Below are 18504 nucleotides of genomic sequence, written 5' to 3'. Positions count from 1 at the left end.
TGCATCCACTTCTGCGATTAGAATTTCTCTCAACACCACCTCCATTTTGGTTCTGCTCAGAACTGTTGTTCATCTACCAAAGCTGTCCACGCTGCGTCTGCGCAGACCGTGACGTTACGCGCAGACTCCCGTCTGCAATCTAGCCGGCAAACAAGTGTTGTGAACGCACCCAGTGTTTTGCAGACCACGTTGTATGCCAAGGGTAGAAGGTAAAAGGGCACACATACATTTAACCCTTAGTGTTCCATTAAGAAAGTTGTAGTAAGAAAATGTTTAACTGTTTGTATTGATCTTTATTGTGCAAACGAGGGACTGTGTTTCAGAAAATAAACAGCGTAACATTTTGGAGTAACATCTAAATTATAGATGCCGAGGAAGCACGGTTAACTATAATTGCACATTTTGTACCAAAGCCAACTATACTAGATATTCCTCTTGACTCTACCTTTATGTACTTCCGGAGAAAGACGCAGTTTCCATGTCAGCTGCTTTCGTTTTTTTTTTTTGGTAGCAGTGTGAATTCTGGGAACTGCTGTCATGGCGCTGCACACACCAAACGGCTGTGGTAGAATTAGCTAGAACGACTGAAAACTGTGTTGGACATCGCCGATCCAGGTGAGCAGTTATAGTGCTTGTACAGCTGACGCCATAAATGTAATAGCTGATATATAATTTGTAATTTTAATTTTATTTGATTTTATCGCATACTGAGTTACTAAAACTCAGTATGCGATAAAGTTACTACCTACAGTAACCCAAAAAGCTCGAGGGACAGTGGGTCTGGAACAAACTCCCCTGTAATGTTGTTGCCGACACCCTGGGATCCTCCAAGAAGCTGCTTGATGAGATTCTGGGATCAATAAGCTACTAACAACCAAACGAGCAAGATGGGCTGAATGGCCTCCTCTCGTTTGTAAACTTTCTTATGTTCTTACCTGTGCGGCAGTATCACTCGTACAAAACAAGATGTCGAGGGACAGAGCTTGCTTATCGTACCACTCGTAGAAAACAAGATTTGTGCACCAAGATACAGTGCATTTAAATGGGTTTGAACTTCAAGCCAACGCCATAGTCGTTTGCGCCATTCAAAATGTGATCTTAAGTTGTTTGTTTTCAAAACTTAAAACGACTGACCGCTAATTACCTGAACTATCCTTGCTTTAAGACAGGGGGAGGGAGGACTGTGTGACTTGTGTGCATGTTTGCTTCTAACTAAAATAGGAAATGATTTAGCACCCAGTTCTAAATCGGGTAATTCCATGTATTCATGGAAATGTTAGAGGAGACTGTTTTCTGTCTTTGTAACGTTTAAAGGACATTAAAGGAGTCGGTTATGCAAAAGAAAAGTAACACCCAACCCCTCCCAGATGCGCGGTTTTGTTTGACTGATGCATCACAGCAAACGAAGTATTTAAAGTTGCATAAGGCTGTCTGATTGTGTTAATGGTCTTAAGGGTCACCATGTAGAGTGAGTAAACAAAAATATATATTTATGTTTTTTACTTGAGGTTTATGATCTCAATTGTAATAAACACTGTTCTGTATGCAAATAAAATAAAATCCAACAGTTCACTTTTTATTTTATTTTAACTGATTTCTATTTAGAAGTTGCTTCATGTAATGCTGATATTGGGAGCTATGAGAGGTGTTCTCTACTTTTGATTAAAGGAACTTAAATCAAACCATGCTTTTAAACCTTCACATTTTTGTGGGTTATAGGTAATTAGATTTGCAATCATGGCATCACAAAATAAAGCGATTGAGCTTCAGTTGCAAATGCGACAGAATGCAGAAGAGCTGCAGGATTTCATGAGGGATCTGGGGAGTTGGGAAAAGGATATCAAGAAAAAAGATGAGGAGCTGCTGAAGGAGAGTGGAGTTGAGCCTGAAATGGTAATTTATTTTATTTATTTATTTATTTATTTATTTATTTATTTATATGACTTTAAGGGCCATATTCACAAAACATTTGCTTTCAAGCTGAATTAACATTTTTTTCCTAAACAGAAAACAAATGTAATATTATGTAACATTAGCAGTTAGATCTTTTTGACTTCACCAACAATGGTGCAAATGTAGCACAGTCAAATACTTTGTTAGTCAAGTGTTAAGCGTGTTTCACCGTATTCAAATGTGCTTGTAATTATAAATTATATTTTCATATTCAGTATTCATTCCATGCATGTTTTTCAGTTTCGTACTGCAAACATGTTCTTTTAATAAAGGAACAACACTCCATTGTTTCCTTATTTTTTTATTTTTTAAATGCAGAACTGAGTGCCATTGTCCAATATAATTTCTTCAGTGTTAGGCTAGAATACACACAGGATGAGAACCCTTGCTAAACATAACAATATTCAACAGTCTTAAATTGGACAGCAAAATACAGAATGTACCCCAAAGTTTGTGATTTACTGTACTGCATAAAATCTTGTCAAACGGTTACCTTTAAACTGATTTGTATTTTTAAAGTTGTTTTCATGCCAACATCTTTTTCAGCAGAGTTTGCCTCCAGTAAGAAATAAGGACTACAAGAGGAAGAAAAAAGACAAAAGCAAAGTGGCTGCCAAAAATGCAAAGAATGAAAAAGAGAAAGCTTCCAGAATTAAATCGTATGATTACCAAGCATGGGACAAATTTGATGTAGTAAGTAAACCCACATTTATGAGGTCAAAAGCTCTTAAAATCTGTATGGTAAATGTTCTGAAAATATTGTACCGATAAGAAACCAAAAACATAATTGTTGTACCTTTTTGAAGCATGGGCACAGAGACTGAACAAGTTACTGTACAAACACACATGTAAATAGTATAGGGACACTATGGGCAGTAGATGGCACTCATTTAATGTGTCAAAATGTTTACTGTAAATTGTTCTGGGGGAACCCTGAGAGTCATCACATTGAGACTTTTTCTTGTGAAACATCAATGATATGTTAAGCCTTGTATGTGGAAGCCCTGCCAGCTGAGCTTTTATCAAAGTCATATCTGCTGTTTCGGGCTAACTGATCACAGCATTAGATGGGAAAGGATAGCCTTGACCTTTTTTTATAATTGTACTTCAGTCTTGCCCACTGTCTTGCAACAGCTGATTTAGCTTTTTTACATTACAGAATTGTATGTTTTATCTGAAGAAAATAAATGACTTTTCTTGAAGTAGCTTCCTAAAAATAGGTTCAGCTAAGTTCTTTTATTTTTTTCAATCAAAATGATTTTCTTTTTTATTTGTAACTTCAGTGTGTTGTCCCAGCAAAGGACATTGCGTTTCAAACGAGAACATTTTACTGGAACTAATGATAATCTTGCAGAGCCTTGCTGTATAAATGTGATAAACTTGTACAAACAATGACACCTAAATAGATGAACCTTTAATAGCCAAATCTTATACATGTCATCACTTGTTTGGTGCCATAAGATGTTGCAAATATCTTGCTTCTTGCATAAACATGCTAACAGTAACCTTATACACCTAGTATGTATTTGGCATCTTAATGCTGAATCAAGTAATAAATGTTCTTGTTCTTGTGATTTTTCTTGTCTTCCAAAATAAACTATAGCGGTGCACAGAGAGCAAAACTAACAGGATCTTCAATGCGGGGATATACCGTTTTCAACTTTTTTTCCCCTCCTTCCTTAGGATAAAGTACTTGAAAATCTAGATAAAGAAGATGGCACACAGGAATCACATGAATCAGACTCTGAAGAAGATGGGATTCATATAGACAAAGATAAAGCACTTTCTGAGAAAGAAAAAGTGGGTTTAATTATTTATGCTGATAAGTTATTAGACCGTGCGGTTGGATTTATCCAAGCGGTGGGTGATATAAATATCGCTGTACCTTTTGAATTACTAATTAGGACCTTCTGGCATTTAAATAAAAATACATTTTCTTAGCTCCATCAGTGAATCCTATTTTGTGCTTATACTATTTGAGGCATCCTATAAAACTGTTAATGTTGCAAATCTAGTTACCACCAACTAAAAGGTGAATTAAAGGATTCATGTTTATGTAGTTATTTCTTGTTTTTCCTTTGTGCAAATTACAACTGGCCTGATGTATCTGGCAGATTTCAGTTTAAGAAAAGAGGCCTATGCTATATATGCAGAAAATATAATGGGATACTGTAATTATCTGAATAAAATGTGCACCCTTCCCCAAGTTTTAGGAGTGGCATGCTATACACAGGATGTGTGTTGTATACAAAGTGCATGGTATACTTCAGTGTAGTTTACACTGAAACAAAAGCCACAGATTGCATATTACGATTATCTATCTTTATTCTTTATTATATGTCATTGCCGACCTTCACCGGGGGTTCCCAGCGGGCGGCGCACAATTGGCCGAGCGCCGCCCAGGTAGGGAGGGCTTAGGTCAGCAAGGCAATCCACAGTTCACCCCGCACCAGCGACCCCTGTGGCTGATAGGGCGCCTGCGGGTTTGCAGTGGAGCCATTCAGATCTGTGTTGTCCTCCGGCACTATAGGTCTGGTGGCTTCGCTGTGTATCAGCAATGCCAAAAATGATGGATTGGCAGGAACACGTTTCGGAGGACGCGTGTTTCAGCCTCCGGTTCCTGAGTCACCAGGGGGTTGCAGCAGTGAACCAGGATAAAAAGTAATAATTGGGCATTCTGACTTGGGGAGAAAACTGGGGTAAAAAAACAACAAAAAAAACTCCATCCAGACATCAGAGTAGTTCATTATTTCATTTTACCAGTTAAATCTGGTGGAATGGCCCTCCAGGGTCATGATAGGCCACCCCTGATCTAAACAAAATAAGTTTCCATTTTTGGTGTCACTGGCACAACACTAGTCACGCAGGTACATATTTGTTTAAGGTCACAGTTTTGAGGACCACTTGTTTTCCAAGATTTGAAACATTTGTTTTTAAAGGTAACATTGGACAGGCATTTTGATAAAATGTAGCTAACACTATTTTGTTTTACATTCCGCTTTACTGTTGAAACTACACTTTCTATGACATAAGCATAGCTTAACTAACATAAACTGTAGGAGCATTTTTTTATTACAGTTTTTTTTAATGTATAGGGCAATGATCACTTCAAAGAAGGAAAATATGACGATGCAATAGAATGTTACACAAGAGGTATGACTGCAGATCCTTACAATCCAGTCCTCCCCACAAACAGAGCCGCTGCTTTCTTCCGTCTAAAGAAGTAAGTAACTACTGTACTGGGACAATAGTCCTTAATTTTGAAGACTTTGAATTGCAAGTATTTGGATGATATTTATTTAATGTATATTTGATATAGTTGAAGCTATCATCATATTTGTTTTTAATGGCAAGTTGAACATTTACCCCACTTTTTAAATGTCATGCTGGTGTAATTTTGTAAATAAAATAGTATTCTGCTGGTAGTCTAACTTTTTAATTAAGGTATTCAATCATTTATTTTTGAAGGTATGCTGTAGCTGAGTCAGACTGTAATTTAGCCATTGCGCTTGACACAAACTATACCAAGGCTTATGCAAGAAGAGGAGCGGCTCGATTTGCTCAGAAAAAAACCGAGGGTGCTAAAGAAGGTATGTCGTCTACATTGGTAGAAATATACATTGAGTCACCTGTCAAACTTATCCTTACAACATGTACGTATTACAGTGATGTGGTGTTATTGTGTTTGTATTTGTAGAAGTCAGAAAAGATAATGTAATATTTGCTTTCATTCAAACATCAGTTGACTTTTGTTTTTTAAGATTATGAGATGGTTCTGAAGCTGGATCCTGAAAACTTTGAAGCACAGAATGAACTGAAGAAAATACACAAGGTATGTAAGTGGTATTTACATATTGCTTAGATATTTGTTACAGATAATATAGACGTTTGTTATAACATGATATTTCACGTTGTGTGAACTCTCAGTGATCTAGTTTTTCACAGAACTGATTACTGGTTGACTGATGAACTACTTTTCAACGCTAATGTTATTTATATCCTTAGCTTGGTAAATGTATGTTGCTGGCATGCCTTGATTAATAGTTTATTTATGTCATGCTTGTGAAACATGTCGCATTGACTGAAGAAGATGGCCATTAACTAACACGGTCCCACCAAAGTGCTTACATTCTCTTTATGGGTTAACTTCTCAGTGGGTGGTTAGTCTCCATTGCTATCCATTACTTGGCTTTAAGCCAGTGCATGCAAAGTTATCAGGTAGACAATAGGGTCTGGAAAGAGGCCCTCAATATTCTTTTGAAATAGACATGACAAGTGACCTACAGTTTATTGCCATATCACAATGTCCATTCGCAAACGGATAATATAATTAAACCAGGTTAGGATTTGGTCTAGTGTGGCAATTATTTTAGCAAGATAGTGTATTTTTCAATGTTATAAAATATTAACGTTGCCAACGTTTCTTTAGTTTGACTTTGGTTTTTTACATTTTTACATTTTTTTTTCCTCTAGGTTCTGGCTTCACATGAGCATGTGTCAGAAAAAACAGATAGCAAAGAAAAGGAAGCAGTGGTTGATGAGAACGAGAAGAAAAGAATAGAAGAACAGCAGGCAAAACAGCAGGCAATTACTCAGAAAGATCTTGTAAGTAGGGCTAGAGGTATTTGCACAATTACATGGGACCGTCTCCAGGAGCCATCTTTTGGTACTGAGTACATTGTCATGTTATTCAGATAGAAGATACATATATCTTGTTAATATAGTATCTACTATAATCTTGCTGAATGGTTAAGGAAAACATTTATTCCTCAATAACAAATTGATTAAATGGGATCTAGGTTTTAAAACTAAATACTTAACAATAAATGCACATTTAGACGCATGTTCTTTAACTAACAAAACTGCACAGGTCCTTTCATCAAAAGAATGTGGATTGTAATTATTATTTTTTTTTTTTAGGGCAATGGTTATTTCAAAGAAGGAAAATATGAAGCAGCGATAGAGTGCTATGCCAAAGGAATGGCAGCAGATGGCACTAATGCACTTTTACCAGCAAACAGGGCCATGGCCTATTTAAAGCTTCAAAAGTAAGATATTTTTTCACATGGGGCTATAAACATAAATCATGCTTGTATATTTGTTGCTTCATTCATTCATTCATTCATTCACTTTTTTCATATATTGACTTGCTTATTTAGGCTAATAGAATATATATTATAACTCATTTAATTTATGACCTACAATCTTGCTAAGTAATGTTTTATCATACAACCATGTAAAACAATACATACCCATTTTAATATTCTTTGTAATTAAATGTGTTGGCCCAACAATATGTATTGAGATCTTTGGGGGGAAAAGACACGTTTCCCTCCATAGTGTTACTATGATACTTTTCCTCAAACAGGTATGCCGAGGCAGAAGATGACTGTAGCAGTGCTATAGCACTGGATGGCACTTACTCAAAGGCTTTTGCCAGGCGAGGGACTGCAAGAGCAGCACTTGGAAAACTGAAAGAGGCCAAAGAAGGTAAGATTGAGAAGGGAGATGGAACGTTTAACTCTGAAAGTAATTGCAGATCACAAGCACATCTATTCACTATATAGATGTCAAATGTGCAGTTTTAAAAAACGCTTGTCACAACAAAGATGTATTTTATTTTAAAGCATGCTATCTGGTAATACACTAGGTTAAAGAAATCTCTGTTTTCAGGTTGTCACAGACTCCCTTGGTCATTTCCCTGCCCTTTCAGGACCACCTATGCTTTCAGTAACCAACCAGCTGCTTTCCCTAATGACTGACATGATTTGCAGCCAGTAAGATTTTTTTTGCCGCTGCTGTGGTGAAATGCAAGGCAAAGAGACTGAGAACTTTCTGTAACTTAGTGTTATACTAGATGTCATGTTTTAAAATGAAAATACATGTTTGTTGTAACACATATTTCTTTCCAAAATGCACATTTGAGACCTATACAGTGAATGTGCATGACAGGTAAGATTATAAAGATTATATATATATATATATATATATATATATATATATATATATATATATATATATATATATATATATATATATAATAAAATGTTAGCTACAACCACTTGAATATGTCATTTATATATCCAGTCAGGCAATTGGAGTTTGACGATATTTTAGACAGTTCAACAAAATGTATTTTTTTAAATGTTAACCCACAAAAAGTAAGATCAAGCTAATAATATAAAACTGCATGAAGATAATAAAGAAATAGCATTTTGTGAAATATTCACCAAGGCTTATTCAACTTAACTGTTTGAACAGCATAATCATTGAGAAAACAAGTGCCTTTATTGTATTAGATATGTCATGCATCTTTATGTGTTTTGCAGACTTTGAAATGGTTTTGAACCAGGAACCAGGAAACAAACTAGCTTTGAATGAGCTTGAAAAAATCAATAATGTATGTATGCATTTTTATACACAGTATGTGATAGATATTAAACAAAATATGCAATACGTTGATATCGAAGTGTAAATGGATATAACCAAGTTAAAGACATAACAATGGGCCTATCAGAGGTATAGTTCATCTCTAAAATATAACTTTAAATAGGCTCAAATGCATTATACAGTCAATGAAGGCAAATTGTCAATTCATAGACATTGTGTTCCAGAGTGTTATAAATGTTCTGTCTATTTATTATTATTATTATTATTATTATTATTATTATTTATTTCATAGCAGATGCCCTTATCCAGGACGACTTGCAATTGTTACAAGATATCACATTATTTTTACATACAATTCCCCATTTATACAGTTGGGTTTTTACTGGAGCAATCTAGGTAAAGTACCTTGCTCAAGGGTACAGCAGCATTACTCATTAAAGTTTTGAAGCACATCTCTAATTACTGTGTTCTGCTGGGGTCCCCAGTGGCTCATCCAGTAAAGCAGAGTGAGTCTGGTGATCAAGAGCGTGCTGATTCAAATCTTTGTCTTTTTTTGTAAATCTTGATTTGGGGCTGCTAGTAAACACTAAAGTAAAACTTTGCACTCCTGCGATTTGGGAGGGGAATATCATCTGTGGTTAGTTTTCCTCATTGTACTTCAGCAGCCTGCTGGCCAGGCTCCCCACCTGACCAGCCAGACATGTCCCAGAATGGGCCTTTGCCTCTATTGTTCAGATTTGACGGGTGATTGGCAAGACAGGAGGAATGTATGTTGCTCACCCAATGTTGAGTCTTCCTGATTAGTAAGTCGGTGAGGTGACATTCGAATTAGGCATTTCAAGTTGGGGTGAAAATTTACAATATATTATTTTATTATGTTTAAAATGTGTTTTTTTTGTTTTATTATTATTCCCTTCCTAATTAAAGGAAATGGTTGCAAAAGGCCTCTTGACAAAGGAACAGCTTGCAGACCAACAAGCAAAGAATACTGAACAAAGAAGAATTGTACAACCAATAAATAAACCACCTCACCTGCGATCAACAGTAAGTAAATAATGACATGCTGTTACAGAAAATTACATTTCAAATGTCTTTCCACCGGAATAGTCTACAAATTCAATCACAAGACCATGGATTTTTATACGTTAAACCCATACGGGCCAGTTAGTCACTACCTCAAATTAAACATTAAGTGAGATATAATAACACAAGCATAAAACCTAAAGTTTGATCTGGCTGTCCTCACATGCACTGTAAACTACTAATAGGTGCTCAATAAACAGCCATGGCGTACTCTGTATTTCTTCTGTTTATTAAATGATGATCACGGATGAGCCCTTTCTAGTTAACATGTAGTCCTAATCGATATAATTGCAATGTAATAATGAAAAAATTAAGTGAACTGGAAAAAAGTGTCCAGTAGTTGTTGGGAATTGTGCAACTTTTGATTTCTGGGTCATTCTCATGCCTCTGAGCAATGCTTTCCCACGGGTGTTTTGTCTGCAGGTGTCTTCGGATGATGATAAATCACTGAAAATAAAGAATGCTCGCTTTAAAGAGTGGATCGCTTTTGCCAGAATCCATTTCGTTCTGCCCATGAAGTGTGCTATTATGGCCCATTCTGTCTCCTTTATCAATATGTAATAAAAGCACAACAAGGAACCAATTGAACTACAGACACACACAAGTCAGGAAGTCAAGTAAAATGGTATAAATAATTTAGATGAAAGTCTAAGGGAATGTATTAGAGCACAGAGCTGAGAGGTGGAAAATATCATTATTGTGCACACTATAAAAAGTAGTAGTGCAGTCGGCAACCTAATATCTTATTCGATTATCGTATAGGCATTTTCAGCGATGATGCATTGACGTTTTATTTTTCAAAATAAAGAGCAAGCATTCTTTTTTTAACAGATCCAATAACTAAAAACACTATTGTGTGTAATAGTTAAACAAAACTGCACAACTTGCATTCAACTTAGAACACTTCCAATTCTATATTAAAAAAAAAAAGCAATACAAAGGACTTGAGTTAACATTGAAAAGAATATGCATTGTAACATTTAACATTGTAATAATAATAAAAACTAGAGTTGCCAGCAACTTTATGGCTTCCAGTACCAGTACCAAACACTTTAGCAAATAGTGCAGAATGCATACATGGGTTACTATATGTGTTCCATAGTAACCATGACCCTATCTGCACTCTCTCGGGAGTTAAGCCAGTTTTACATTTGACCTTTAGGAGAGGTCAAAGGTTACAGGCAATGACATTTGTTGATAGAGCATACATGGGTTACTGTGTGTTCCATAGTTTTGTATGTTGATGGAGCCTAAATACTATGTTTTAACAGAAGTAATTTTTATATAATATTGCCATATAATCCAAACACAACATACTTGGAAACAAAAGAAGGTAATCGGCAGATTTAATATTGGCATTCTTTTGAAATGATTACGCATAACATAAAAGGTATATGCTGTGTTCTTGTCACAATTTAGTGCAAAAAAAAATGCATACTCGCCAGTTAAACAACTCAACTAATTTTAAACGGGGTATATCCAACACGAAAGTCGAGCCCTAAAGTGCGTATCCTAGCAACATGCTGACGTTGTTTATCTACCGTAATAGCACTAAAAGAAGCGCACTCAAGGTCTTAACGCAAACCGGCAACAGGAGACTTCAAACTGGATTCTAATTTGATGCATCGATTCACCAATATGTAATCGAAGCACAGGAAATTTAGGGACAGATGATCAATAATCGATGCATCGATTCATTGTTGCACCTCTTAGGCGTAATTTGAAAATAAGTGTTATGTTAACTGTATTTGTAAACACATATTATACAAATATGGCCTGGAGTTGATACATATAGTTGAAAACTATTGTCCCAGGATGGAATATAGTGTCTTGAGAGGAGATTATATTGCCCGAAGCCAAGTGCTGAAGGCTATGTCCCTGGAGGACACTATCAACATGAGGGGACAATGGTTTTTCACAAAACACAAAATATCCAGTCCATATGTTTTATTACACCTTGAAAGACAGGTTTCTGAGGTTGTTACTTCATTTGATCAGTTTACTTTGTATCTGACTGAGTCTATGCAAGCTGAATGTCATCGATGTGCCAAAATAAGAGTTGCCATGAATCTCCATTTGCCAGTTTACAGAGGAATGTATTTGGGAACTGGAGGTTAAATGAAGACCAAAGTTCAAGAACATCATATTTTACATAAAGAACCCCAGTGGAAACTAAATGGTGCACCTGATTGTAAAAAAAAAAAAAAAAAGAAATAAAAAAGTCCTTTCTGAATCTTGATATCGGCAAACAATTTAGGAATGTGATATTTATTCTGTAAATGCTTTTTTCCCTTGATGTTAAATGCATTGAACATGACATTGACATTTAAATCTAGTGTTGACCTTTCTTAGGAGTAAGAGCCCTGCCGGTTTTTAAATGTGACAGCTTTTTTCAGCTATCTCTGTAAAGACTTTGACTAACACATTATACTTTGTAGAAATAATTGAACAACTAATGTTCATAGAAGATGTTCAACATAAATGCTCAACAATTAACATTTATTTTTGTATTAATTGTCAGAGAATAGCACATGACAAGGTAGGTAGGTTTATTGGAAATCAATGGTTTTCATATCAGAACAGTCTTTAGTCTCTGTGTGGTCTTTATAGCTTTAAAAGTTCTGCGAGGAAAAATTGCGATTTGATTTTTTTTTTTTTTCAATCCTGTTTACCATATACTAATTAAAAAACAACTTATTCAAGGTCCTTTTATTATTTTATAAAAATATACAATTCCATATATTTCACCACACAAACATATTCAATTGATTTTTTTTTTTTTTTTTTTTTGAAATACAAGGTCATATATACATACATACATACATACATACATACATACATACATACATTCATTCATTCCGGGTATATAGAAACATTTGGTCCTTATATGCATGGTGGAGTGTATATATTTTACTGACACATTTGTATAAATTGTACCAGTAATCTTTGTACCACATCTAGTCTAATTCTAAATTGCAATTTGAATAATTGTGTTATGAATACACAACAGCCACCATGGTCTCATCATATAAGCTGCTTGAAGTCACAAACTTAGTCATTGAATTAGCTAAAATAAACAAAAAAAATTATAAAACAAAACATTGTCATGTTTTCAGTCATCCAAGGCAAATGAAATACTCTTAAATTAGTAAGGATTTATTGGAGCTCATTTATATTCAGCAAAAGGGCTTTCAAGGACACACGATAAACAAACCAGGGCTCAAGTACCTTTGAACTAATTTTATTAAGTGCACTGGAACATTTGAAGCATAAAGAGATCTTTTGTGCACAGGACAAATAGGTTTCTTTTATAGAAGTAAGCTAGGGAACAGTTTTCTAGGGTTAAAGATTTTAATAAGCCCACAAGGTAAGCAGCTTAAACGCTGTTTCATTATCGATGACGCAAAGTAGATTTTCCAACACTGCTATTAATGCTCCTGCTTCAGTGTTGATTATCGCTTTTGAGAAATGAATGCATTATACTATGCACTGGCTTTTGCCATGAGATTTTATTCCACATGTTGTAGATGTAGGTCTTGGTGACTGACCCCTGTAAGGTGTTATTTTTGTACTTGGCAGGGGAATATGTTTGTCACTGAAGCCCAGCATACACCAGGAGACATGTTCCATGAAACCTGCTTCCAGTACACCTGATTTCTTATTTGAAAGACATGTCTCCAAAAACATTTTCTGCAATCAGGTTTATTTTTTGAATAATTGATCAAAATGCTGGCAGATCTAAATACCACTGTTGTTAAAATCATAAAAATGGATTTGATGTCCCACGGACATATTATCTGAGTGGCACTACTCAGTAGCATTCTGTAAGGCTTTCCATTTTTGAAATGCTGGCACAATGATCACATGTTGCTGGAATTTGTTTTTACAATTTAACTGGCCTGTAGTGCTATTTGTAGTCGCTGCAGTAGCAAACAATTTAATTCACATGCATATAGTATACAATTTAGATTCAATGTCTCACACACACACACAAACAAGGGAACAAATATTCCTGTTTTATTATTAAATCGACCCCTCATTATTTTGCTTCTGCTGAAGGTCGTTTTGAAAATGTTATGGAGAGAACATCATAACATAAGTATTATTAAATTGGCTAATTACTATTGATGGATGTTGGTATATTTAGCACAGTATCAGTGGTTAAATACCTTTTTTCAATGTCTTCTCTGGTCTCTCTCGATATGATCTCTGTTACCTGTTTCCATAGCTACCAACACTGTTTGTTGTTTGTTTTTTTGTCCTAGAAATATTTATTTGCAGCTGTGTCAAAACACCAGTGAAATGCATCAACACAAAATGAAATTAGACACATGTTTAAAATGTAGTATTTCATTTAAAGAAAAGAACATTTGCTTATACCATTTTGATGACAGAAGTAATAATTACAGCTGTTGAAAGGTGTTCTTTGTAAAACAGAGTATTGATGTGTCTCTGAAAGAATTAAATGTGGATTATGAGCCTCAAGTCATGGTTTGGTGCAATAAAAACAGAAAATGCATTTCGTAGTTTAAGCCAAAGTGATCAAATATTTCTTAATGTGTGCATTACCTTAACATTTAAGGTAATGCACACATACCTTTAACATAAAGGTATGTTTTATCAATATTATATCACAATATTCAAGCAACATAACATGATTAAAAATGGGTAAAAACCTGGCAATTGTTGCTATACAATAAAATTGGGGCACATTTAGAAAAAAGGGATATATGCTCAAGTATTGAACATCTCTCTCCTCTCTCTCTCTTTCTCCGTCCCTCCCTCCCTCCCTAGAAGCCACTGAGACGAATGGTTATTGAAGAAGTTGGAGTTGAACTGCCTGGCACTGACCTACAATTAATAGCAAACACCTCAGCAGAATGTAAAGTGCCATTCTCCATGATCACAGAACTTACTGGAAGCAAAGAAGCAGTGGTACCAATGGAATGTACCCCCAGTGCCAAAATGCTTAAAATAGAGGAGATCTCTGATATTCCAGCAGATTCCAGTGAAAGGTAAGGAAAGCATGCTTGGAGATAAAACACAAAATAATTCAATTTTACAGTCATTCTATAGAAGTCTGCTACCCGTATGTAGCTTTATTTACGTAATATAACGCTTACTTTTAACTTATACGTAGAACAACTGAGCATAGCCTCAAACCTCTGAAGTAACATGAAAGAAGTTTATATAAACAGACGCTCAGAATAAAGCACTTAACCTTGAAGGATTTGGAGGCACTCCTTTTATTTTGAATAAATGACTTCGATTGTACACGCTGAAGTATAATACTTTCACATACAAAAAATAAAAAATAAAAGTAAAATTTTGTATTGGATACATGGACTTTTTTTCAATCAAGGTTTACTTCATCCAGCCTTGTCCACACATGGTTGTGACATCTTAAGATCGTGACATGCCTTTTTGTATAACAGAGAGCATCTTGAAGACAACTCAGAGAAGCAGTCAACTGAAAGATGTGTTACTGTGGAAAATACTGCAGATCAGAAGAAACTATCACCTTCCATATCTGAGTCTTTGTCCATGCCTTCACCTCCAGCAAACTCCTTTCAGCTAGAAGCAGATTTGAGGAAGCTAAAAGCCTACCCAGAAATGAAATACAAGTACCTCAAGGTATGCTGCACTATTAGAAGCGTTATAGAAGCATGGTATGCTAAATGTGGTAATGACCATGACATTGACCCAAACTGTATTTATTTATTTATTTTAAAATATTACTTGCCTGGCTTTTTATTCAGTATATAAACCTAATTATAACTAGTTTACAGGTAATCAGAAACTATAGGTTTGATAGAAAGAATTCCAAATGGCTTTCTGGACCCTCTTGAAATAAACCAAAATAAATGAAGTTAATGCTTCTGGTATAGATATCTGGATAATTCCAGGGTATCATGATAATTTATATACCCCTGGGATCTGTGGTTTGCATGCCGTAGAGTATTTGCAGTGACATCACTTATTAGGTAAATATTGTGTTACCATGGAGTCAGCTGCCCTATACTTATCCCATTGTAATAAAACCTGGTAGAAGCATTCTTTAGCACAACTTTTAATAGCATTAGAATCTGGTTATATGGCATAAATAGTCTTTATTTGCGAAATGCATAGAGCTGTGAAGCTAAGAGGCATGTAGCTGGCTTTCTATACTATAAACGCATGTTTCACATATGGAAATGTGTTGATGTTTGATATGCGTGCTGTATCAGGCTCATGCTAGACTTTATCAAGTCTTTGTTCCAATTTCCAGCTTTAAATATTGTGTTTAAAATGTTTTCCACAACTGTGGTGTGGGATGTCCAGTATGTTACAAACATGCTTATTTGAATTGTCTAAATAAGGGATTCCTTGTAATTTGGACTTTGGCTTCTGCCATGTTAACTAATTGACATCACTTTTTCTTTATTTGCCAGCAAATTGAGCCATCAGCCTACCCCAAAATCTTTCAGAAGTCATTGGAACCTGACATTTTGAACCAGATTTTAAATATTCTACACACTTATTATACCATGTAAGTAACTCTCTAGTAGGCTTGTCATTTCTCTGCACAGTACATGGCAGGGTAACCTAAAAATAATCAATGAAGGAGGGGAGAAAAAACACAGAGGGGCAAAATTTTATATCAGGTATAAAATGTCAAGTCAGATTTATATTGGAGAAAAAATATTAGAAAAACAAAAATGGCTCATGAAAAAAAAAAGATTTAAACATTGTTTTATTTGTTTTAACATATGTATTGATAAAAAAAAACAAAAAAAAAAACATGTAACACCCAGTGTTGCCTTTACCTTTTGTTCTCCAGTACTAAACCTTTGCTAGTTTTGGCCAACCTCATTCATTCAAGTAGTACTACTAATTATTATAATTGTGCAATTGAGTCAGTCATGATACCAGATCAAGCAGCAATGAATATCTTTTAAGTATAAAAAAACACACACAAAAATAACCTACATTCTAGGGACAGAATATGTTTCTGCCATTGACGTGAGTACTTGGCTTATTCGCACATATGCAAGGTTAATGTTTGCTAAAGACCAGTGTGCACTCGATTTCTCTTAATGGGGCTATTAAGAGATTGTCAGACTTTACCACTTGAGGATTGGGACAACACCAAACCATCTGAAATACAAATGTGACTAATTTCTCCATTTAAAGACCTCAAGAAAGACTTTGTCATAATGTTCTCAAAGACTTGACCTTCGTTTATTTTAATATCACTGCCTTTGTGTGCAACAGCAGTAAATCAAAAACGGTTTTTCAAATTAACTTTTTATTTTTATTTGTATTTTTTACACATTGTAGGTATGACGAGCATTCGGTTATTTTAGAGATTCTTAAGAACCTTGCAGAAGTGAAAAGGTTTGACATGGCAGTCATGTTTATGTCTGCGGCAGAAAAGACTGGTAAGTACTTATCAAAGTAGTCTGAAGCAAGTGAAAAGTCGTTTTTAGGCACTATTTTAAAGTAATTACAAGATCAAAGGCACATTTTCTGAAAGTAATAAAAACAACTATAACAGCATCGCTATACGTTAACTTTACTGTATTGTTAAGAGTTGTGTCTTGCAAGTTTTGTAACATTACATTGATTTCATTCCTCTGGAAACAGGCTGATGAGTTGTCTAAAATCCATTTTCTCTTTCAGTTGTGCGAGAATTATTCAACTCTATTCATCAAGCTGGTTTAGAAGATGACCTTGTCAAATCTCTAAAGAAGAAATATGGCATTTGATTTTATTTGTACAGCAATTCCAGTTGGTTGAAAACACATTTGCAGGCCAGTCATTGTTTAGATTGTAAAGAATAAACACTGACTACGTATTATTTTTAAAACCTAAATACACAGAAAGGGTTGATTTGCTATAAATATGGAGTGAATGCAAACAATATAAATTTGTTTCATAAAGTCATGTATATTTATAAATGGTGTACCTTAGTAATGCCTTTACTTTTCTGACCGAATATGGCTGCCATATTGAGGTACATTGTGAAGTTACAGTTGCATGGAGATAGTACACTGAGTTATTGTCTTAATGTTTGGTGCACAGCTACATTCTTTAATTTTCTTAATGAAGTATTATTACCATTCACTAAAGAAAGCCAGTCCCACTAAAAAAAAAAAAAAATCAAAAATAAAACTGGTGCAAATCTCAGCTTTCTAGGTTCTGCGAACTTGACATGGTTTTATCTTGGATCTTACATTTTTAATGAAAATAGAGGGCAAGTGTGATTAGTTATTAATAAAATATATTGGTAAACACCCCAGGTCAAATGTATAAATTAGGCACATATTGGGTTAGTTGTAAGTATAGGCGCAGTGCAAATAATTGCAGATGCAAAATTCAAATTGCACTGTGGCCAGGCAATCCTTAGGAAATGATATGTATTGGCCTGCCCTTTTTAGCATGATCCAGAAATTTGCCTAGCAACTGGAAAAGGTGGATTGGTCTGAAAGGAACCAGAGGCTAAGTAGTGCAGAGAACATAGCACTTTCACATATGCAGGGATAGTGGTCCCCAGATTGATGCTGGGGTCTAGCTTATCCCTCAATTCAGCTATGAGGTCAAGTACTCTGCAGGTGTGTGCTTTTATACAGCTCTTAGTTACTCGCTTCTACAATGGTTTGCAACTTGTAAGAAGAGGTGTAAAGTTTTTGGAGTAATTGCCTAAGTGCAAGGCAAAATTCTTACATCACATTATGTTTGCACCCACTTAGTTTCCAGATACTGTCACAACTGTCTAGTGATCTGTTTAGAATGTGCATCTGGCAACCAGTTGTACTTGTGAAAAGACAATTGTCAACCTGCTAGGGGTACATCAACAAAGAAGCAGATGCATAATTAACACGTTTTGTGCAGTTTTATCAAAGTATAGAAACCAGAGGAATTATGATTCATCATCTTATTCAGTGTGTACCATAGTTTTTTATTTACAAAAATTAGGTACAATACATTCCTTTGCTCTTTTCACAGCTCTATGGTGAGCTGCTATTGTTATAATGATAAACAAACAGTTAGCGGTTTCCCTGTAGTGGTCATGCTGCCATAGCAGAACAAGTTATT

At 35.2% G+C, this 18504-nt stretch overlaps 1 protein-coding gene across 2 annotated transcripts; it reads left to right on the top strand.

Annotated features, from left to right (window-relative positions):
* The first annotated feature begins 124 nt into the window (after nt 1–124).
* LOC117414845 (RNA polymerase II-associated protein 3-like) lies at nt 125–17371 on the top strand. Of its 2 annotated transcripts, none has more exons than XM_034024667.3 (18): nt 125–209; nt 512–615; nt 1720–1893; nt 2503–2646; nt 3637–3753; nt 5049–5176; nt 5422–5543; nt 5715–5785; nt 6427–6558; nt 6874–7001; nt 7322–7443; nt 8283–8353; nt 9271–9387; nt 14221–14441; nt 14862–15060; nt 15858–15955; nt 16747–16847; nt 17089–17371. In XM_034024667.3, exons 3-18 carry the CDS (start codon nt 1738–1740, stop codon nt 17172–17174), a joined length of 2013 nt encoding a protein of 670 aa, XP_033880558.3. In that variant the 5' UTR covers nt 125–209; nt 512–615; nt 1720–1737; the 3' UTR covers nt 17175–17371. The 2 variants fall into 2 exon arrangements, with proteins under 2 accessions (XP_033880558.3, XP_033880557.3); XM_034024666.3 differs by having other exon boundaries at nt 126–209; nt 2500–2646.
* The last annotated feature ends 1133 nt before the right edge of the window (nt 17372–18504 follow it).

This window comes from Acipenser ruthenus, chromosome 7, assembly GCF_902713425.1.
Source record: "Acipenser ruthenus chromosome 7, fAciRut3.2 maternal haplotype, whole genome shotgun sequence".
Taxonomy (NCBI): Eukaryota; Metazoa; Chordata; class Actinopteri; order Acipenseriformes; family Acipenseridae; genus Acipenser; species Acipenser ruthenus.
The sequence above is the reverse complement of the archived record's forward strand: the minus strand, read 5'-3'. Positions and strand labels throughout refer to the sequence as shown.